Here is a 23,485-nt window from a genome sequence, read left to right as displayed (position 1 = left end):
GAATACAGATTAGCAGGAGAAATCTATAGTTATAGGGACTTTTTTATCTTTGTAGATGATTTTGGTGGTTTTTAAAGAGCACTTTTACATCTGTAACAGCTGTCTTCTCATATGACAAAAGAGGCCCAAGGACCTCAGCTTGATCTGCCCGGGGTTACAGGACTCTACTAGCAGAGCCAAAACGGGAACCTGGGTATCTTGATTCCTAGTCCAGTATTTCTTCCACTCTTTGGTTCCTAGGGAATGAGCTAATGGTGATCTGTCCATATGTTAGATTGGACCAGAAGTACACTACTCAGACCAAGTTACTTTCAAAAAGATTTTGTAGGAAGAGTTAGAACCAAGAACTTGCCATCACGTCTTGCTCTGCTCAAGAGACTTAGAAAGTCTTCCCTTCCCTCTTGGTGCCACAGTTAGACCTTCCACCTCTGAGCTTGCCCTAGAGAAGTGAAACCACCTGAATATCCTTGGAAGGGGAGCAGACTCTTCTGTTCAAAGAGTCATTTCCCCAGAGTGCTTGTTCTGTCTTAGAGACCAACTGATGGATTTTCCTTTTCTTTCCCCACATCTTGTTTCCCTTTGGTCAGGGAAGGACCAGAGTTCCTTATAAATGAAAAGTAGAGGCCACGATCATGCTCTGCCCGAGGTGTCTGGTATTATCTGCTTTGGTGTTTCTGCTGGGACCCTGGGCTTAAATCTTTCCCTTCTTCCTCCCTTCCCCCTCTCTCTTTTGTGCAACACACGGTGCTTATTCTGTGATTGTTGTAGGAAGCAGAGCCCCGGATGTGGACGTATGTTTATCCTGCCAAGTATTCAGACATCAAGTCAGAAGATGAGCGGTGGAAAGAGGAGCGGGACCGCAAATTGAAGGAGGAAAGGAGTCGGAGTAAGGACTCTGTCCCCAAGGAGGATGGGAAGGAAAGCACAACTAGTGACTGCAAGCTGCCCACGTCTGAGGAATCCCGCCTTGGGAGCAAGGAGCCCCGACCAAGTGTCCATGTGCCTGTGTCCTCCCCCCTCACCCAGCACCAGTCCTATATCCCCTACATGCACGGCTACTCCTACAGCCAGTCCTATGACCCCAACCACCCCAGCTACCGGGGCATGCCTGCGGTGATGATGCAGAACTACCCAGGTACAGCACCCCCTTCCAGCTGGTGTCCCATTAACCGAGACGGGAAATGAAGCAGAGATCGCAAACCCAGTGTTCTAGCTTAGTCCTGACACTTTTGGAGGTTCAGGTTGATGATAGCCCTTTTTTGAATGTGACATTCTATGAAGTGGCCACTCTAAACCCAAACTCCTTGAATGACCGCTAATTACAATCTGTGGGACCTCTTCTCCCTCCCTTGCTCCAGCTAGAGGGTTGCCTCTGCAGTCATTTTTAGTGAGTAATTAAAGGTAAAACTCACTCTTTACCACTGCCATTTTCTCCGCTGGGATTTTTTTAACACATATTCTACATTTTGCAATGTACTCAGCACTGCGGAGAATACAAAAGAAATAGGGAAGACTGTTCCTCTCCTCAGGGTGCTTACAACTTCATTGTAGCAGGAGAGACGGGTGGAACAATAACATTCAAACAGGACAATGCATGTGTTCATTGGCAAGATCACGTTGGGCTGTAAGGTTGGAGCGCAGCAGCAGGGAGCAGTTGGAAATCAGGTTGTGGGGCAGTCCAGCTAGAAAAGGTTCAGCTTGGGAGAGACAAGCTTTTTATACTACCATCTATGAATTCTTGGGAAGGGGGACACAAAGTAGGAGTTAGTGTTTCTTAACTTGTTAGAAGAAGATCTTATTCAACTCTACTCACTGATTTCTGTTGCTTGAAGAGCCATGTGTGAGGCTTCTGGGGGAGGGGGGAGAGAATTTCAGTCTTTAAAGCTGCCACCTCCCTACAGAAGAACAGCCTAAATAATCTTGATATTCTGGCATAACATTATAAGGCAAACTCTAGGACAAGTAGGCTTTGAAACAAACAGGAAGTTGTCTCACCCTATGGTATTCCTTTCTCCTGTTACCCCTATTTATCTATGTAAAAATAATAGTTCCATTCGATGAGTGCCCGCCCTGGCTGGGCACTGTGCTAGGCATTTATGGACATTATCTTATTTAATCCTCCCTGTCACCCTGTGAAGTAAGTTTTGGTACCTTCCTTTTGGTGGTAAGGAAACTGAAGCTCAGAAAGGTGGTTAATTTGCTTGAGGCTACCCAACTTGTAAGTCTTAACAGTAGGATTTGAGCCCAAGGCCGTCTGCCTCCATTTCTTATGACCTCTCCACTCATGACCCCCTCTCCAAGGTGAATCTTTGAGCCTGGGACTCTAGGGAAGCTGATTCCCAGAGACTGAGGGTCACCTTCCTATAATATCCCTAAGCTAGTTTTGCCTCTAGAGCTCAGCAAAGGACAAGCTACTAGTCTCAGCCCAGACACCTGTGTAGAAACTATCCCGTGCCTACGGAAGCTGATGCCCTCCTATCCACAGCCACTAAAGCAGTTTCTTTGACCTCTCCCATCTCTTTGACTGATTTGTTTCTCCTTTCCCAGGTTCCTACCTGCCTTCTAGCTACTCTTTCTCCCCATATGGCAGCAAGGTCTCAGGGGGTGAAGATGCTGACAAGGCACGAGCCAGCCCCAGTGTCGGTTGTAAATCCAGCTCAGAGTCCAAAGCCCTGGACATCTTGCAGCAGCATGCCAGCCACTACAAGAGCAAGTCTCCCACGGTAAGGGAAGCGCAGTTACACTGGCTGTTCGCAAACACCAGTAGGGCCAGAATCAGGGCCTGCCAGAAGGTGGGCCAGTTCAGGTCCTAACCACAGTACAGTTTGGCTGACTTGACCTTGGCTCCCCCAGGCATCGCCTTGATTCTTAGGGGCCCTGCATGTTTAAGGGGCCGTGATTTGGGCCATGGATATCTTGCTCTCATGTGTGTGTCTCTCAGTAGTGCTTTTGTATCTGCCTTCTTTTCCAGATCAGTGATAAAACTCCTCAGGAGAGAGATCGGGGAGGCTGTGGGGTGGTTGGGGGTGGTGGCAGCTGTAGCAGCATCGGGGGAGCAGGCGCCAGTGAAAGGGGCGTAGACCGGCCCCGCACCTCCCCGTCCCAGCGCCTGATGTCCACACACCACCACCACCACCACTTGGGGTACTCACTGCTCCCAGCACAGTACAACTTACCCTATGCAGCAGGTAAGCCTTGTTTCCCACTGCCTGTCTCTTTAACTCCATCCCAATAGCATTGCCCACAGCAGGAGGCCCCTATCAAGTTTTTGGGATTTTTTGTTTGTTTGAGCTTCTAATCTGTCAGCATCCTAGCCTCCTGCAGACCATCATTAAAGCACATGACATTTATTTCCTCCCTTGGAGCTTGGGGATTCTCAAACTCCTCCAGAAAATTGGCTTTCATATTCAGAAGAATAAGGAACAGGTGTTCTCACAGTCAAAGAGAAACAAAGCTGAAAAATGGAGCCCTCCTGTCTATGCCCAGCAACTATATCTGACCAAGTACCATATTTTTTCATGTCAGTGCCCCAAAATTCAGTGAAGTTAGGAATTTAAGGAGAAACTCCTCCCAGTCCCCACCCAGCTGGTAAAGACGAAGTGCTTAACTCAAAGGTTCCTAGAGTGCTACCCTAACCTGTCTTCCTACTCACACAGGGCTTTCTTCTACAGCCATTGTTGCCAGCCAGCAAGGCTCAACTCCCTCACTCTACCCACCCCCCCGGAGGTGAGAATGGTAAGTAATTTTGTAATTTGGGGCAACACATAGAGTAGGGAGAGTTGATACTTGGATCACAGAGGATCTGTGGAGCCTGGGTGAGGGACAGCTGTGTGGGGTCAGCCATCTGGAAATGGTGGAACCTGGGCCAAGCCTCCTCCTGTGCAAGTCCCCCATGAAGCCACGTGCATCTGAGAGGAGCTGGGGAATACCTGTCCTCTAGGGGGACCCGTAGCGGCCTCCCCTACAGTTCATTTTCTTGGAGCGCCACCTTGTGGTTGTTATGCCAGCCGGCTGAGTGCCCGGTTATCTGTCATGTTTCCCTTGCAGAACACCAAGTGCCCGGATAAAGTCAGCTTCACGGGCCGGAACTGGCTCACCCAAGGAGGTGATGGAGGTGCCATTTAGACATCAGTTAAATGGTGTTGATCATCCTGTTTGCCGTGTTCCCACCATGACCGAAGGCAGACCCTTGGCTATCTCGCCTCCGCCAGGCCCCCGGACTCCCCCCACCCTCCCTCTTCCTCAGGAGCTGGAGAGCTGGTACCTAGCAAAAATATTTATTCTCTCGGCCACAGTCATGACTATTGCGGCCTTTGTGGAGATGAAGGCATGGGGAGCAACCAGGGGAATGCGGCCTCAGCCCAGAGAAGTCGCTGCTCTGTTCCCCAAACCCGAGTCACCTGCCGGAGGAGTACCAACCCCCGCAGGGAGGGCCCCTCCCCCCCAGGCACTGGGTAAGGTCTGAAGACAGCACAGCAGCCATACCCCGTTCACCATCATGACCACCACAACCAGACCCTGCATCTCCCCAGCGGTTTGGGCCCTGGGAATTGGCAGCACGTGGAGGAATGAGAATCTCAGGAAAGAAATTGGGGGCTGTTTTCTCTATAATTGTGAAAACAAGGTCTTCAAACATGAAGGCTTTCCCCCTCTCACATGAGCACATATAAATGCTCAGAGCCCAGCCTGGAAAGGAAGAACAAGATGTTTGCCCCACCAAGGCCTCGGGCTGCCTGTCAGGCAGAGGGCCGGGGTCCCACCCCAGCACAGGGCTCCCCAGGGATACTGGGAGGGAGCTGGAGCTGGAGCATGAATGGAGTCTGTGAAATAGAACCTGCATCCCCACTAAGTCCTGCTGCTTCTTAGCCAACACCTTGCCCTTTTTTCTCTTCCCCCCTGACCCCTTGGTGCCTTTCCCAGGGGGATCCCCACACTGATCTCTCCTCTTCTTTTCCACTGCTTGGTTCTTAAGACTCAGGCAGGTAAAATAGTTTTCCCCAGCTGGGTAGCTTTGGAGTCTGCCAGGTCACCTGAGCGCAAGCCCAGGAGGTAGTTCTTAAGAGATGTCCTGTCCATTCAGCCATCTGAGTGTCCTTCTCATTTAGGGCCACAAACCTACACAGCCCAGTTCCTCTGTATACAGTACATGATTTTATATAAGCTCGATCTATAACCCCGTGTGTGCCAATATGAGCCTTGTTTCTTGTAACACAGATTTTTTTTGTTTTAGGAGCCACTGACCATGGGAGGTTATTTGTTCCTTAGACCCTGGGATGACACATCCAAGCCGTTACTCCTCTGAGCCACAGCGTGTACTCAGTGGGAGCTGTGCTTTGAGGCAGCAGACATTTCTCTGCTCTCCTTAGAAATGCAGGCTCCCGGCCCAAGCCCTATGCTCTTTATACTGGGAATGGACGATGATTTGGTAGCTTTATTGGAGTCACTTCTTCCCCAAGGTGTGGGGAGCTTTAGCTCTTACTTTGCTTTTGAGGTATCATCCCTTTGTTCTCCTCCTCTCCTGTCCTTGACCTTCTGGATTGAGAGAAAGATAAAGACTGACAGACACCAGCCTATGCTACAGAGAGGTATTTGTGACCAGAGTGCCAAAAGTGACCGTTAAAAGCAGGGTCTTGGCTCTGACAGTGTGGAAGTCACAGTGTGGGGCGCGGAAGTGGAGGGCAGTGAGCACAATGCCTGGCAGAGGCTGCTTTCCACGATACCCAGAGCTCTTCTCCAGGGAGGCGTAGGGTCATTTGCCCAAGAGGAACCCCCCCAGACCTGTAGACCTTTCCTCTAGGTTTTATGTTCTTGTTCAAGTTGGGTTCTGAGCCCACCCTCAGACTCACTGTTCAGGCCTCTTAGCAGGCCCCAAGCAGCCTCCCCTCTCCCTGCATCTGCAGTCGTAGTCGGTGTGGACACCTCGCCCCACTTCGTCTGAGTCTCCTCCACCAAGAGGATGACTCTGAATTTCAGCCTGAGTATGCCCTCCCACACTGCTGTGGGGTGAAGCCAAGGGCCTGTCTCTTTTCCTGTTTGTTTTTTAAGTATCGTTGTGTTTTGTATCTGTGGCGCTGGCTTACAGCGTGCTCTGTACATATTGTAAAGAAATCGTTTGGAGTAATTTTTTCCCGTTGGGTGGGTATGGTCTGCATTCCTGCCCTTTCCACTTTGTTCTATAACACAGAGACGAGGAAATTCCATATTAGCAGGGCAGCCTTGGGTTCTACAGAAGGGAACAGTGTTTTCTTTTTTTTTCCTCCCTTAAAAAACATTTGGCTCTTGGATCCTGCCCAGAAGAGCAGGTAAAAGCCAATAATGGCAGGATGGCACTGCCTTTTCCTGATCCCTGCCAGGTCCAATCTCCCTTCCCTGAAACAGCACGAAGCAGCAGCAGCAGCAATGGAGGAAAACAGATCCCTGCCACGTGCTGCGTGAAGGATTTACTGTCCCCTTCCAGCTTCTCTCCATGGGGAAGAGGAACACAGGTGATGGTACCTGTGGCACCCAAGACCTGGTCAGAGGGCAGAGACACGCAGCAAGGATTTCCACTCCACCCCACCCCACGAGCAAAGGCTAGGAAAGCTTGCTGCTAAGGCCCCCGATCACCAGACCAAGGCTCCCTAGGAGCCGTCCCTGCCCAGGCCTCTGCTGGGCACCACTCATCGGGCTCTCCCCAGCGTAGCCGGAGGGAGAGCGCCCCATCCCCAGGTAGGACAGCCAAGGCTCAGAGCTGCTGCTCAGGATGCACATCCTCTTCTTCCCCACTTAGGCATGTCCCTACCCTTCATCCCCCCTTTTCCTATCTGTACATGTATGTGTACATGTATGAAATTTCCTTGTTATCTCACCCTCTCCACACATCTCAAGGTCAAAGGACCACATGCGGAAGGGGTAGGAGGGCACACCCCATGAAATGAAGTGGTGATTCTTGAATCTCTTCTCTCCAGGCTCCAAGGTGGGGGTGAGGTGACTTGGCCTCAGCAGTGGGAGGGTGAGGCTGCAGAAGGGCTAAGAGTCGTATACAGGCTCTGAGGTCACCCATGTCAGTAATTGTCCCATATACCCTATTATCACCCTCCCAATGTCTGATGCTCCCAAGATTCCACTGGGCAGCTAGCTGGCCCCATAATTCTGGGCCTTTGTTATTTGTTTTATTACTAGGGCATCCCAGGAAGCTTTCTGATGATCCTCTGCCACGGGCCCCTCCTGGGATCGAGCCCCTCCCAAGCCCCATCCCAGCCCCTCCGGCCCCAGCCCACCCGCTTGCCTTGGTGCTCAGCCCCCCTTAGGGAGCAGGTTGGGGCAAGCTGGAGGCCCGGGCTGGAGGGGCAGTGTTGCTGTTCATAGCTTTTGTTCCATTGGCGTTGCTTTGTTGGATTTAATTTCAGTCTTCCTGATTCTTCCCTTCTGTAAAGTGTACATTACCAAGTTCCTTGTTTTTTTATATATATATATAAATATATATATATACAAACTGTACTCTTTTTGCCTTTGTACATTCAGGCAAGAAGAGAAAAATAAATCTTTTTAAGAGACAATCACAAATCTGTGAGGGCTGCTGGTTATTTCTCCTGGAGTTTGCTGCTGAGCTGCCACCTCCTCCCTCCCCACTTTCCCGTTCTCTCAGCTTTCCCCATCTTCCTTGGTCCTGCTCCGTGCGCATCCTCGGCTCCACCTTCCCTGGCTGATGGCAGGCTGTTGAATCCAGTGTCCAGACTACCTGCCCTGCAGTCCTTCCCTGCCCAGCAGTGCTTTCCAGCTTGGCCGCTGGCTTCCCAGGAGCTTGAACCTGTGTCCTGGCCTCTCCTCCTTCCCCTTAGATCCCATTCACCAAAGTGGCTTTGGACCCCTGGGTACTCTGGCACCTCCCAGAGACCCTGGTTTTGGACATCCACCTGTAAATCTATGCAGCTAGCTTTCTGCCTGAGGGTTTGCACTATTTCAACCTGCCTGGGAGGTAGAACAGATGGTTTTCTAGAAAACGAGTGGGAAACTCCCCCTAGATTTCCAGCCTCCAGAGTGCTCTGACCCAGAGACCAGAGAATCATCCCTGGCTGGTGGGCTCCTATGGCTGTCCCATCAGAACACGCGCTGAGGGTTTATGGGTCAAGAGCATTTGATCAGAATTTCAAAGGGTGGTACATACTGAAACAGCCCAACCAAATCATTGTCCCACCTCTTGAACTTTATCCTTTCCCTGATTTTCTCCTCCCCCTTTCTCACTATTCCCTTTTCTTAATTGGCTCTGGAACTGAAGTATTTTTTTAAATTATTTGTTGTATTTATTGAATAAAGTTTTTAATGTCCCTGTTCTTAAAATTAGACTTAGTTTGCCTTTCACATTTCCACTCTCCCACTCCATCATCCCCCCAAAATATTCTACCTTGCAAGTTGCTTTTTTAATTCGAGTGCAGATTTTGGATACCTACCGTGTTTCTTTGCTGTCAGTGGTCTTCTCTAGCAAAGGCTTTGCTTTTGGAAAGGGAAATCTTACCTGGGTTTCCAATTGACCTAATTTTGGCTCTATTAAAGAGAGTGCACCAGTAGGTGGCAGCAGAATCTCAGGCGTGCTTCCTGTCCACTCTGCTAGCTTTGGGGACAATAAAGAACTGAGTTTTGTCTTGGTTCTTCAAATGTCTTGTAAGTTCCTTGGGTTTGAGTTTAACATCTGAAATCTAAACTGCCTACATTAACTTGGCCATTGTGAGCATTCACATGGATATGCTATAAAGGTCATGTTTTTCAGTCACTGCTTTTATGCTGCCCCTAGGGGTTACCTGCTCAGTGGAGGACACCTTCAGGCCCTTCTTATTTCAACTCCTAATGTCTCTAGGCCCAGACCTTCTACTAATACTGTGGAGGGGCCACGGTGCTGCGCTCAGTTCTTGTAATGAATACCAGGTAGGTTCCAAGGTTAATGGCTTAGCCAGTATGAAAACACAAATAAGTTCCAGAAAGAACAATGTGAAAATGGGCCAAAGACAGAAAAAGTAAAAAGAACGACAGTGAATAGTTCCAAAGCTACAGGAGGTAGAAGAGCAGGCCCAGCACTTCACTTAGAAAAATTGAAAAGGACAGAAATGCTAATGAGCCCTTGAGGAATTAAATTAAGAGACCACACGTGACGTGGATCCTAACCCCCTCCAGCGACACTGAGAGCTTACTCAGGCTGGTGGTGTATGGGGAATGGCAGCCCTGCCGCAGGCACAGGCTCTGGAAGCAGAAAACGATCTTCCTAAGGTGAGTGTGTGCGCTGCTTCCTTCAGACATCTCCAGGAATGTCTGCTGCATGCGAAAGCCAGAACCCCGAGTCAGGACCCAGCCTTTTATACAGAAGACCTAAGAATGACTTGGCTCCTGGATATACAGCCTCTATTCTGGATGCAGCTGCTGTGTACACAACGGACTCTCTAGGGACTTCTGTCAGTGTGCCCCAGACTCCTAGCAACCCCACACTGCTGTGTAATGTGGCCCCAGAGACCTCAACCAGTTTATCTGTCCTGCTGCACTGCAGCTTTTTTCCTGAGAAGCATGCATCACACCCCCACTAGGTCAGGCTCTAGATTCAAAAGACAGGAGTGGTAGGAAGCTGGTCTTGGAACAGGAATAAAGAACAGACCAACCACAACTTTAAATCAGTTTATTGACACAGAAACACAACACACTTGCCTCCCTGACACCCCCACCCCCCTCACCCAGACTAGATCTTCCCGCTTCCTCCCCACTTAGAACAAGCTGTTCCTTGAAAACAGAAAAGGGCAGGCCACTTCTATAGCCCCAGCCCCACCTCTAGGCCCTGTGAAGCCGGGTCTCGGGCACTATTCAGAGCCTGTCAGAGGGGTGGGGGCAGGGGTGTGCCGTTAGCACTCTACGCAGCCAGGCAGCGGCATCCAGTTCTTAGAATTCCCCCCTCAAGCTTCAGGCCCTGAGTCGATATTCCTCTTCCTTTCTGCTCTGTGACACTAGGAAGGAGACATGCTGGGGCCTGGGCCTGTAGCCAGGAACAAGAAATCCCGGCCATGAGTTGAGAATTGGAGTTTGGCTATGTTTTTTAAGGCCCAGGCACCCCAAAAGAACTCCTGGTGGTGGGAGTAAACTGCAATGCCCCTATTAAAAATGCACTGACAACATTAAACAGATTAAGCCAGCTTAACCAAATGCCAGAGTAACAGTAAGCTGTAAAGAAGGAGGGGGTCAGACCTGCTTTCTCCAGGCCAGACACAAATGCACAGAGAAGCCCAGCTGGAGTGTCAAAACACAACTCAAGGACACTGCTGCACAGGGGCCAAAAAGCTGATACTCGGGAGCCCCTGGGATGACAGGAGGCAAGGAAAGAAAACGCACAAGTCTTAAAAACCAAAAAGGCCCAACAGCTGGGGAGCCTGGGCCTGACAGTGCTGCCCACTGGCCCTCCAGGCCTTGCCCTGGACCCAGACAGTCCCTCCCCCTCTAGGCAATGTCCTCCCCTACACATCACACAGCGCAGTTTAAAAAGCTTCTAATGCCAGTTCATAAACATCTTCATTTACTATTGGTGATTACATGTGAATAATATGTTTATACTGTTCTTTATGGAAAACAATTTCAACAAGTCAACTCCAAGAACACAATAGGCAACCCTTACCCTGAGCCCCTCAGCACCCTTCCCCAGACAGCAAGGAGCCCCCAGCTCTGTCCCAGGGCTGCCTAACGTCCCCTCCTTCCCCTCTGTGGCTCTTGGGCAAAGCATCCTCTGACCATTAGTCCTCATCGGACAAGTTCTGGTCCAGGGAGTAAACCATGAACATCACATCTGGCCGAGAGGGGACACAGGGATGGCCTGGACGTACAATCTCAAAGCCCAAGAAGCTGAAGGTCTTCAGGAGCGGAGCTGCAGAAGATAATGTAAAAAGGATTCTTACGGGAAATACAGGAGTAGGGTCAAATCAGGGGAAAACCCAAAACAGAAACAGAATACGAAAGTGCTAGGCCTTGACTAACAACCCTCCAGGCACTACCCCCAGGACCGCCCAGTTTTGTCAGGAAACTCAAGGGCCCCAGCTCACTGTATAGGATCCTCTTTTCCCCTCCTCAGACCCCATTTTCCAGGAAGTAGATGCCAGGCTGTTTTGACTCCTCACCTCTGTCTTCTCGGCCCTTCCTGAAGCAAATGAAAACGTAGTTTACTTTCATCTTCTCTTCAGCAAACTCTAGCAGTGCTAACAATCTGCAAGAAGGAAAGAAAACTTAGGCCCACCACCACCTCTCTAGACTTCCCACCCACCTGCTCCCAAAAACGTCTTTTCAGGCTAGCAGCCACATTATCAATAGAGAAACTTCAGGGAGGTTCCTATTTCAAGACCCCGAGAGCCCTGAGTTCAGAAAAGGACAAGCCATAATCTTCAAGAAAAATGTCGCTGAATGATCTTTTCCTGGAACAGTGGTTCTTCCTCTGAAATGAACACTGACCAACTTAACTAATGTAGTTCACAAGGCAGCACGGGGCCTAGGAAGGGAACCCAGGTTTTCGGGGGCCTTCCAAAGTTACCAAGTTGGAGGATGACTGCCTGCCACTGAGAGGAACTCGTGGGCCGTAACACTGCCAAAAAGGATGTCCTCAAGAGGCTGGAGCCACTCAAGAGGACTCCGTCCTCAAGACTTTCTCACACACCTGATTGCTTGGAAGGCCTTGCCCAACCCAGTGAAATCCCACCAGATCTGAGCTTCCTGGCCTTTTGAACTGCACCATTGTATGGTGGCTCAAGGATTTAATGTCTGCTGGGAAGAGTGAAACATGGGGTGATTCATCACAGGGATTTGGTTAATGTGATAATGACCTGCTTTAATGGTAACCTAGAGCAGGCCTGTTTTACTGGCTAAAAAATAACATGTTTCAAAATATATCTGCTTGGGAGGCCTGGTGCTAGGGAAGAATGCAGACCCTCTGCGCCTCTGTTCTCCCCAGAAGCATACGCCTTTCTCTGGAATGGGACCCCTTTCCCCATCTGCTCTTTCCCTTTCCCTAGCCCTTGCTCCTTACCCTTCTTTGCTCCCATCAGCTAATAATCCATCTGGGATTTCTACAAACAGGCTCTGGCTGGACAGGACTGCATCCCAGGAAGAGACCGTCACCTCGGTGACCTCATACTGGAAGTGGACGATGTGAGGTTTTCCATCATTCACAGGGAGGTCCTGGGTCACAGTGAGCTTCTCGTCCTGGGAGGAGATGTCGGCGGACTGTGTCACTCGGGCTTCTAGCCACATTGTAGGCTCCCTAACCTGGGTGGTGATGACGCGTCCCCTACGGTCATTCCCAGGGTAGCACAGGGTAGAGGGCACAATGAAAATGGAGAGCTGCATGCTGGCTAAATAGAACCAGCACTCATCGGGCACTAAGGCTAGTTGGCGCTAAAAGCCAGCGTGATGGGTAGGGAAATATTTACCAAGCGTCCACTAGAAGCCAAATATTGTGCGAGGTGCTTTCCCATTTTTCACTTACCACAAGCACCTGAGGTTGGCATTAGCACTACGTTTTGAATCTGAGATACTAGGGGCCCAGACAAGCAACTGACCCAAGGCTCCACAACTAGTAAACGTCACAGATGAGACTCAAACCAGGTATCCCTAACTCAAAGCCCATGCTTGTCCCCCAACACCATACTCTTTTCCTTCCATCTGAAAGAGAAACGTTAGAAACAATAAAGGTATGCGTGAGGCTTCGCTGGGGCCCAGATCAACCAGTCTGCTTCCAGGTGGGCTGCAGGGTCCATGTTGTGTCTCCTGGCCACAATCTCAAGGAATCAGACCTCAATGTCCTGCTACCCTTCAATGCCAGTCTTAGGAAGAAGCTACACCAGAACTCAGATTAAAAGCCAGCAAAGGGCTGGCTGCCCTAGCCCAGATCATCCCCAGGCAGATTCTCAGGGCTCTCTAAAGCCCCTGAGCTGCGCTGTATGCAACCAGGGTGAGAGGTGATTGTGATGCAAGGGCATCCTCTCTTTACTGCTTCCCTCCACAATACCCGCCCCCCCCCCCCCCAATCAGGCTGGTAAGGAATAAAAGTCAGGATGCAAAAGGGCAAGGACAATGGGAACACTGCCCTTGGTATTTCTCAAGAGAAACTGAGGAAGGAGTAGCACCAGAAAGAGCTCTTGCACTGCTCCCACTCCAGATCCTCAACAGGCACTAAAGCACTGACTACTGAGCTGAGAAGCTGGCAGGGTGTTCGGTGCTGATACTCTTCTAGTACTCCCCAAAAGCCCCACAGCACCCACAGTGGAAAGAGTCCTCCCTCCCAGTCCTACTGGCTGGCCTGAGTTGGAAGACTGAGGGAAGGAATAACTGCCCTTAAACAGCAGCGCTGTGGAGTCTGAGAAGGCTCTGCCCCACACCTTCTGCCCCACGGTCCTCCTTACCTTATATATTAGAGCTGAGAGAGAAGGATCCCTGCTGCCCCCTCGCCCACCGGGGATCTTCGACAGTGGGTGAGGGGCATCAGGAGCACCACAGAGGCCCTGGAACAATGTGCCTGCAGCACTGGAGCTGGGGACAGTTACTCAAAGGCAAAATACTACTGCAAGAGACGGAGAAGATGAGACAGTGAACACCAAAACTTGAAGATTTAATTCATCATCCCATCCCAACCCCTGCCCTGGCTTTCCTTAAACAAGCGCTCTAAGGCTACACCACTGGGCCAGTCTTTCTAGCTGCAGCTTTCAGAACTACTACTGCTCCAAAAGGACAGAACCCCATCGTCCTGCAGAAGCACAGGCAGTCCCAGAAGGGCTGAGGGAGTCCAGCAGAGTATCTGACCAGAGGAGGACCTTTCAAACAACAAACCAACCTCTTTGGTGCTGGCAGACCTTGGGAGGAACAAGACCCTGGCTCGCCTGCTAGGCCTAGAACCCTGTACCCTCCAGCAGCCCCCTTCCTTACCCCAACAGTGTCTCAACCTAGGTGGCAAAACCACAAAGCCTACACAATCACTTCAGGCTGGAGAGGCATAAGGGCCTCAGGAAGTCACGTGGGCTGAGTAACATGTCCCTGAGGAGCTCCCAAGACTACCTTTCCAATGCTGGCCTCCCCCCGATCTAAACAGTAACTGGACAGAAATCACTTACTCAAATCCATCTAGGGTTAAGAACAGAATTAAATCCAGAGATTTGGCTCCCAAAGAGGAGATGCACTATAGTACAGAGCATTATGGTATCTTGAGTTTGTCCTGGTGTGCCACCAAACGCTGGACTTCCTTGCCCTTCTTTGCTAGAACCTGACCTGGGCATGGGAGTTTAGGTAATGTTGACATGGTCAGAATGGGCAGTCAAGAACTGGGGGGTGGGGATCGCTGGGAGGAGATAAACATGCTGGAAGCCAATAATCATCTCCAGGTATGTGCCCTTACTGGCCACTGTAATTTTTAGGTGGATCCAACAGGGCTCCAAATCTGCCGCACTGCCTTCTTTGAATCCAATTTAACAGCTCCTTAGGCTCACTCCACAGGCCAAGGGCAAGTGAAGCAATGAAAGAGGAAATTGTCTGAGCATGTAAGCCATGACTCAGTCAGCTCACCCAACGGTGCAGCGTCTCCTCCCAAATGGGTGCTTAATGATACTATATTGGTAGCTTGCATCAGCTATAGGGGAGGTATTTACACCCCAGAAATCAGAAAATACTATAAATCAGGGCTTTTTCCCCCTGAAAACCAGTTGTAAAGTAACGTGAGGCACTATTCTTCGTCCTGACCTTTGCTTTGTATGGCACTGAATGTCAGACTGGGGTTTTTCACATAGGCTCAGAGTGACAGAACTGAACTCACACCTGACCTGGCAATGGTACAATAACCACAGGGGCAACCCACCAAGGCCCTCGCTACTAAGAGACCTGTATAAGCATTCCAGCCGAGACAGGGAAGTCCAAAGCCATCACTACTCTAGCTTGTTTTCAAGGATTTCATCAGGGGTCCTAAAATTATACCTGTAAATTTCACTGGGGATGGCATTCCCAGCAGTGTCAGCAGGCCTACCGCAACATCAGCACCAGAGGGTGACAACCACATGCACCGCCACCTGCTGCCTCTGGGAAGCCTCAGGGCATCCTCATCTCCCCCACTCCTGGCCTCACCAAGAGACACTAGAAGAAGAGGCATGACCCAGGACTATGCTATTGTTTTCAAGGATTCAATTTACTTTCTACAAGGGACACTGAGTTGTTATAATCCCCCCTTTTCAGTGTGTTAAGGAATAGAATAGAGTTTCCAGGTTGGAAAAAAAAGACAAGGATGGGCATTTCCCCAAACAAAGGCACACACAGACATCCCACATCATATGGTTCCCTTCCCATTCCCTAGTGACCGCTTCAGGCCTCTGGAGAAAGCAGGCTTGCTTGTACTGGTCAGTGAAGCTACCAAGGACTGGGCAAACTTCCTCTGGGGTCAACAGGTGAGATGCAGCCTCATATGCCAGAACTGCGTGGGTTCACAAAACCACCAGATCACCAAGGAAGGCCCTTGCAATTCTAGAACTCCGGTGCTAGCTCACTTAACTTCAGACTCCTACTTCGAGAGAAATTACCCCTCAGCAGTCTTTAGGTGGGAGAGCTACATTCAACTCTTCACCTGCATTCGAACCACCATCTTGATTCTGAGCTAATTTTTACTTGCAAATAGTAGAGACACTGGGGCCAAGAGCTGAAGAAATCAGAGTAAGGTGGGTTTTCCTTTTTTTAAGATCCAGACTCCCCTTTGTCTTCCTAGAAAAAATCCCTAGGGTCTGTGCCCAGCACTAAGGTATGAGCTCATGGTATGTCTGGTGTCCTGATCTCACTCCTCTTCAATTAAATGCAAGAAGTCTATCCCACGATAACAAGTCATTCACTTCCCCTATCACACACAAGGATCCTGGGAACTCGTTCCTCCTCCCCCACAAAGTCTACATAGAAAGCAAGTGTGCATGTGAGTAGGGGTGGAGGGGGTTTCAGGCTCCCATGCAGGTATCCAGTTCCAGTTCCCAAAACAGCTGGGGTTTGGCATAAGCTTAGTAGATAGTAGATCACAATAATTACCTTCACTGTCCACTATAATGGATCTGTTTTAGTTACTTGCTGTAAATGTCAAACTGCTTCTCACAAAAAAACCTGATCCTCAATTCTAAAGTGAGGAGGGAAGGGATATGGGTACAAATGTAGTAGTTAAAGAAATTAAGGGATATCGCCGTGGCTGGTGCAGCTCAGTGGATTGAGTGCCAGACTATGGAATGTGGAAGCAAAGGGTCGCCAGTTCAATTCCCGGTTGGGGCCCCAGGTCCCCAGTGGGGGGTGCACAAGAATAGCCACACACTCCTCTCTCCTTTCTCCCTTCTCCTCTCTAAAAATAAACAAACAAAATATTTAAAAAAGAAAAGAAATTAAGGGGCATAAAAGAAATGGCCTTCTCTTCTTGGGTTAACTTTAGTGTTCAAATGGTATTGTGGCAAAATATGCCACCAACCTCAATAGGAAAAGAGGATCCTGGAGGAACTTAAGCACAAGAGAAAGTGGCTTCTAAACACAATTTTTCCTGTCACAAGATCCAAACCTGGTTAGATTACATATTCAGTTTAGTCATGTTTCTACTGGTTCCAGCGCTCAGCTTGCTCCACTCTTTCCTCACATCCTGCTCACTCCACTGGGCAACAGGACTGGTTTAATCTCTACCACCGAAAGGATTTAAGCTCAGTCTAGAGGTGGAAAAGATCATGACTGATGGAAGAGAATCAAATGTATCAGAATGAACCCAAACATCCAGTGGGGCTGGTCCTACTTTTGGAGAAGCAAAAAAACATACCATGCTGGGAAAGAGGATGTGAGGTATCCAAGTCAATTCGGAAAAGAGATGGGAGATTAGAGTCTATCTGTTAGTGCCCTTCATTTGCTCAGATGTTACTGGACATGCTCTTGGAAACACTCTTCAGGATACACGAGTGCTACCAACATATCACATCCTCCCGCCTCCAATATAAAGCATTCTGTGGCTGTTGTCTGAAATGTCCTTAGGAGGTTCTAATTTCATACGCTGGCTGCAGACAGGCAGTACATGAAGCAGATGTATTTCAGGGGAATGTTGCTGGCCAATCAAACTTTTGTAATTCAAATCCTTTTTTTAAATCTGTAGGGTGCTTACCATTTAAAGAAAGTCACCTTAAGTTTCTTGATAAAGGATCTCTGTCAAAAATCACTTCCAGTTGACTGTGTCAGTTTTGATTTTTATATTAACTTTGCTCAAAGCAGGTGGCCTATTACATAGGGACTTACTATAAAAGTTACTTCTGTGGCTAACTTCCATTCAACTAAATCTAACAAATAACTTGAATTCATATTCTCCTTCATATACTTTTGATCATGTTTAACTTTAATCAGTGACCTGAGCTTAAGTCTGCACCCTTTCTCTCTGGTTTCCATACATGACAGTGGAAGGTCAGAGGGCCTGGTATAACCCACTGTGTGGAATCAAGTTAAAAGACATAAAACCCACATTCCCAAACATTCTGCATTCACTCCTCCCTTTCATCTTCTTTTGACCCATTTCTGGCTCCGGCTCTGGCCCTGCTTCTTAGAACACCACGGTGTCCTGACTTCCCTCACACAGGCTGCTCTTACTCTGACAACCAGGAAGGTCTCTGATGACGGGCCCCCACGCAAAGAGGGACCAATCTAGGGCTGCCGTCACACTTAGCTAGAAAGAAACACGAAGAAAGGTGGGAGGTGATGGCCACCTCCAGTCTAGTGTGTGCAAGGCTGATTTCCAGCTGCCAGTTCCCTTTCCGTTTGAGAAAGGGCTCTGGTCAGATGCCAGGAATAAGTCATTTCACTAGGGCTCTTCTGTGTGCCAAAGGGAGTCTACTTGCTAAGCATGATTATAAAGAAAATTACATCACCACTCTGAATCAGATTGAAATCAAAACTGGCTTTTGGTTTATTCTCCACAAGAAACACACAGTGGCAGCTAGAATAGCTGTGCCTCTGAGGTTTGCTTACCTTAATTACACATATGATACTGCTATGCCTTTGGCCAAAGGTGGGCACAACTACATATGCTATCAGAGGTCGGTGGATAGCTAGGTAATCATGGTTTAAAATCAGACCTTAAGTGTACATTTTAAGTACCTCAATCTAGTTTTTAGAGTAAAATCATCACCCAGTTCTAGCCTCTTCCCAGGACTGAATCACTTCATTGTTTATATAGTGTCGAAGGCCTAAAACATTTTCTTAAGGCTTATCTTATGCAAAACATTTTATTCTGCTGCTATCGGAGCTAGCTACCTGTTTTGTTCAAGTAACAAAATTCTTGCTCACCTACTTGGCCATATCTCGTCTATAGCTTTCAATTAGGCTTCATAGCCTTTCAAATCATGGCACCAATCTGAATCAACACTGCTCAAAACGGGCTAAATTGCTTTTTTCCCCTCTAGAAATGCACATACCCCAATCCTCAGTCCTATTTTTCATATTTCTGAGCAGCTCTAAGGCTAAAATTGGATTTCTTGGCAGAGTGAGGAATTATTAGTTTGCACTGCTTTCTGAAGCATACCTCCAATTTGGGGGAATTCCTGAGTATAGTAGGAGTCTCTCTCTTTCTCTCTCTCCCTCTCTGAGATGACCTTGAGGGCACCCAACAGGAAAACTTCCTCTCCCTACCACCCCAGATCCAACAAACCACAATGCCAACAAATAAGGAATAAGTAAAACCAAATTCTTTGGGTCGGAGAGACAGAAATTTCATTCCCCAGGGAACCATGCAGGGAAGATGCTCAAGGTAGCTCTGATGTGCTCTTGTGCCCTGTTCCCCACCCCCCAGGAAAACCACCTGTAGAACCAAATGCTTCTCCTCAAAGCCCCTCAGACACAGACTGATTTTAATATAGATCTCAAGCCACAGTGAGCTCTTCTCCACACCCTGTCCTGTCACAGGTACTAAGCCAGAACCAAACAGAGACTATCTTCCTGCCCCCACAAATCCAGGAAGAGAAAGGCCATGAAGCTTCATTTCCTTGGATTCAAACCTTAAGTTCAAAAACTATAATAATAAAAGTGCTTGTACGTGTGTCTTCTTCCTTCCCCCACCATCAGGAATTTTGACATTCTGGAGGTACTAATCAGAACAAAACTGGAAAGGAAGAGCCTGTTTTCAAAACATACTGCCGGCTCCCCTGCAACTATTTCTTCCAGGAAACCAAGCCTCCACCTCTTGAGTATTTCACTGGAGCCAGGGAAGCTGGAAAGCCCATCCCCCACCCAATGGGAGTTAAAACTCTCAGCCAGCTCTCCCCTCTGGGGATACAAAACACCAAGAACACTGAAGGGGAAGAACATCCGGCTCTTATCAGAATCCCTAGTTAAGGCTCTACCAGGATTCTGTTTAGAAAAGTTAGAAGCAGCCCAGAGGAGGCTGGGAAACATGCTAGGGAAACAGGATTGCCATAACTCAAAGAAACCAGACACCCTGCACACACCACCCCACCCCCAGGCCACAGTGGAGGAGGCTGATCCAAGGCCTTGCTCCTGCCCAGGCCCTGGCAGGCTGGCTGGCTCCTCCCTCCACCTGCCTGTCACACAGCCAAGCCCCTCAAATTACCAACACACGAAGCAAGGGCCCTGGAGAAAAGCAAGCCTGTTTTGCCACTTAGGAAGCTGGAAGGAATCTCCAAGTTAAGCCAACCCAACCCCCTCTTTTTACATGTAAGCACACGGGTTAAGCCAGAACTAAAACTCAGGTCTCAACCTCAGTCAGTGAAGACCCTTATGTGTTGTCCCCAAGGACCTCAGAGAATGCCTGCTGAGACCACACCACCTTCCAAACCTACTGTGGAGACAAAAACACAAAAACTAGAAGGTTTTCCTGCAGGTTCCTCTGCTTCCCTCCACCTCTGCACTTCATTCTGCCCTCTCTCATACCTGCCGTCTATCCTCAGAACACACAGAGCCTTCTCTACCACAATACCTTTTGCACCCAGCACCTCCATCTACCTCCACCTCCTCAGCTCCAGAAAGGCTGGGTTAGAGAAGATGGAATAAAAGACAGGACTGCAGAGGGCAACGGACATGGACAGTCTCAGAAAATAAAAATGTAACAGCAGAATGGGACTGTGGGTAAAGGGCTTGAGAGGTGGGGTAATGGGTCAAATTGGACCATAAAAAACAGAAAATGAGGAGTGAATTTTCTTTCTGCATGTAGGGAAGGAGCAGAAGTGTGGGGGCTCGCTCACAGTCTGAGAATAATGTCTATTGGCTGAGAACTGAGTAACTAGAGGTAGGAGAATTTAAAAGGTTGTTGCAGGTACGTTGGGTATTTCTGGTTGGCACCTGGGAAAGAAAGACTAAGGAAATCCCTGAAGACAAGGCCCTTTTCAGTAAAGAGCTGACACTCACAAAGGGAATATGATGGGAAGGGTCTTCTGTGGGCAGGGGTGGGGAGGCAGTGTTTTCGAACCTCGCTGCTGCTGCACATTAGAATTGTCAGGGAGCTTTAAAAATATACACTAATAGCCAGGCCACACCCTATGCCAATTACAGCAGATATCTGAGGCAGGGCCCAGTTGATTGATTTCTCAAATGTGCAGCCAGAGTTAAGAAACACTGAGGTACAAGAAAAGCCGAAGACCCAGCTGGACTGTTTGAGGATGGTGTTTGCTGTAAAGGAGTGGGAAATGGCAAGTTAAGAGGCCATTTTAGTGATAAAGGAGCCCAAGCTTGAGAGGGAACCTTGAGTGGTAGTAAGAGCTTTATGTAAAGAAAAGCAGTAAGAAAGGCCATGTTTATAAGAGCAGCTAAAGTCTAGTTTTGGACAAACCAAGGCACAATTTATGGAAGATTTGCAGGAAATGGATCTGCTTGCAAAATGAGGCCCAAGTGAGGGACAGAGGCCATAAGCCCAAATATGGGGACAAAGGGGCCAGTGTGGGGAACTGAGCTTCAGACGCATTTTGGAGGGGGCAGCACAAGTCTAGGGAAAATAGGAGGAAGACAGACCCAAACTGTAAATGGAAGCCATTCTATTGTAGAAGCAATTGGTGTTAAAAGTTGTGGGAAATCAGGAAATTATGGAACAGTTTCAAAGAAGGGTTTGGAGCAGAAACATGGAGTACATTTAAGGGAGAGATGGAGGACAAGGGCTGCCTTGGAGAAAAAAAAAGGAGAGGTAGAGAGGAAAACTTAATGATGAATTCTCCCTAGTTTGAGCAGGGTAAAGTATCTATGATGTAAGTTGAGAAAACCACTGGTGCTGTTTGAGAAAGATGTGCAGCCTTTCTCCCCAATTAACAGGGGCCAGGATTTGAGGGAGGAAACTTGCAAAGAACCAGTGTCCAGAGTATGGAGGCACTGGAGGTGGGGAAAGAGGGTCAGCCCTCAATGGAAGCCAGGGTGGGCTGCGTTCTGTGACCTATTCATTTACAGATGGGGTTCAGTTAAGATGGGGGAAGTAAAAGTAAAGTTCCAGTTGAGAGTGTTTAAAGGGCAGGAGTATTCAGAAGAGTGTTTGGGGGAACCCCATTTAGGGCAATAGGATGGAAGATAGGGGTCAAGTCCAAGTGTTGAAGAAATAAATGAAATGAGGTTGGAAGACAGGAAAAATGGGGCCTAACTGGGAAAGGGGTGTTGAGGGAGGAAAAAAGGGAAAAGATGAAGCTGGAGTGAAGGACTAAAGAGAGGGCTAGGCTTTCTAGTAAAGACTATTAGGCCTGGAAGGGGGATGGGTGACGATAGGTCCAACCGAGAACTTACGGGGCCTGACTTGGGGGGTCGGGCGGGGAGGCGACAGTGATTAAGAGAGAGGTCTGGTTGGGGTGCGTGGTTTGAATGAGGGAAGGTACTCAAAGGGTAGGGTTAAGTGACTTAAAGAGGGAGGAGGAAAGATTTGAGGAAGATGGGAAACAATTTGGAGAATCTGTAAGAAGAAAAAACCCACTGTGGGGAGTGGGGCACCGTTCGGCGGAGCTGAAGGAAAATGGGGACTCGATTGGAGGACTGGGCCCCCGTTTCTGGGGGCCTTCCAGGAGGAGGTCCGGAGGAGGGGGATGGGCAGGGCTGGCGGGAGTGGGGCTAAAGGACGGAAGGAGGCCCCGTGGCGGGACTGGGGCTCGGGCTGGGGTGGCTGAAGTGGGGAAGGGTCCAAGTGCGGAACGAATGGGGCCCCGCTGCGGCGGCGGCCGGCTGGTTGGTGGAGGAGGAGGGCCTCTAGAGCCGATGAGGGGAGGATGGGGGCGGGGAGCCTGGGCCGGGCCGTTACCTGTCCTGGGTGTTTATCATCCTCGGCGGCTCTGCTCAGGGTGGGAGGAGGCGGCGCAGGGAGTGGGTAGGTGGATGAGTGGGTGGGTGTGGGGTCGCGCGCGCGGGGCCGATCTCTGCGGGCTAAGTCCCTGTCAGGCCGCGGGCCCACAGCCCTCCTCCTGCCTCAGCGAGCGCCTGCCTCCAACTGACCCTCCCCGGCCGCCGCCGACGCCGCCGCAACCGCCCCGCCCCCAAGTTCCTCATCTGCATAGCCCCACCTCAGCGCCGCGCGGTGGCCTGGGAAACTGGGGCCCACAACAAAGGGCAATGCACGGCCCCGCCTCTGCGCAGGCGCACCAGGGGCCGGGAGCGGGAGAGGGGGAGGTGGGGTGCTGGTCCGGCTGAGAAGTTTGCGGGGGGGATGGCTGTGGTCCTGACTGTGGCTGCGCTGCCTGAAAGTTACGTTGTATTTCAAGTAGAGTTTTTTGAGGTTTGACCTGACCTAGACTGCTTGTTTGAGCGGATCAAGCAGGGCTGTGTCATTTGTAGGTTCTGGGAGGATACTTATAAAACAAAACAAAATTTGAATTCTAAGAGTACTAGATACATGTTAGTACCATTACCAGGCTAAGCCCAGGCCCACAAATCTCAGGTGCCTCATAATGCAGATCAAGAGCCTCAGCTGTCAGCTGAGATCAACAATCTCTGCACCTTGAAGACATATCTCAGGTCAATGGTCAAGGCCAGACACTGGCTGGTGGTCACATGAAGCCAGTGGTATCTGTGGGACAAGATCACAGTTACCTGACAGCAGTGCTGGAAGGCACTGTCATAAACTAGTTCACAGTCACTCTAGATCACAATCACACCAGGTTACTCGTTCACAGTCCCTTCCATTTACTATCCCTGTCGGCCTTATCACAGACCAGTGACAAGAGGTCACACTCACTGGTGCAGAGACCTCTCAGGTCACAATCATTACAGGCCACAATCACATGCACTTCAACACAATCATCAAAACTTTCGACTCCGTTCATAGTCAATCCAGATTCCAAACAAGAGAGGTCACGTTATCTTAGATCACAGTAGAACATTGTCACTTCACATCCCATTTATTTATTCAACATATAATTATTGAGCAGCTACTTACTGTGTGCTCCAGATATGTGCTAGATTCCAGGAACACTCAGTGATCAACTAGGCAAAGTTGCTGCCTCAGATGTCATAATCTGGCCAGAGGGAGAAACAGAGAAAGGCCATCACAATG

The 23,485-nt window shown here is 49.3% G+C and overlaps 2 protein-coding genes across 2 annotated transcripts in view; one reads left to right on the top strand and one right to left on the bottom strand.

The window, feature by feature from the left end:
* Nucleotides 1-7,757, top strand: part of ZNF609 (zinc finger protein 609) — a 191,044-nt gene extending 183,287 nt beyond the window's left edge. The window contains exons 6-10 of the mRNA XM_054565293.1: nucleotides 769-1,135; nucleotides 2,548-2,723; nucleotides 2,972-3,188; nucleotides 3,657-3,735; nucleotides 4,048-7,757. Coding sequence (XP_054421268.1) covers nucleotides 769-1,135; nucleotides 2,548-2,723; nucleotides 2,972-3,188; nucleotides 3,657-3,730 — 834 coding nt within the window. The 3' untranslated portion in view covers nucleotides 3,731-3,735; nucleotides 4,048-7,757. The remainder of the gene's footprint in view (nucleotides 1-768; nucleotides 1,136-2,547; nucleotides 2,724-2,971; nucleotides 3,189-3,656; nucleotides 3,736-4,047) is intronic.
* A 1,896-nt stretch (nucleotides 7,758-9,653) lies between these two features.
* OAZ2 (ornithine decarboxylase antizyme 2) lies at nucleotides 9,654-22,429 on the bottom strand. The gene is given in 6 exon segments (XM_054565291.1): nucleotides 9,654-10,870; nucleotides 11,121-11,206; nucleotides 12,020-12,195; nucleotides 13,395-13,475; nucleotides 13,477-13,552; nucleotides 22,238-22,429. Coding segments are annotated over 6 exon segments (570 nt in total). The 5' UTR covers nucleotides 22,258-22,429; the 3' UTR covers nucleotides 9,654-10,739.
* Between the last annotated feature and the right edge of the window lie 1,056 nt (nucleotides 22,430-23,485).

The sequence above is a fragment of the Pteronotus mesoamericanus genome, unplaced genomic scaffold (assembly GCF_021234165.1).
Source record: "Pteronotus mesoamericanus isolate MK-2021 breed Mesoamerican mustached bat unplaced genomic scaffold, CSHL_Meso_final contig_164, whole genome shotgun sequence".
In the NCBI taxonomy this organism is placed as follows: Eukaryota; Metazoa; Chordata; class Mammalia; order Chiroptera; family Mormoopidae; genus Pteronotus; species Pteronotus mesoamericanus.
Note: the sequence above shows the minus strand (reverse complement) of the source record. Positions and strands in the feature narration are given on the sequence as shown.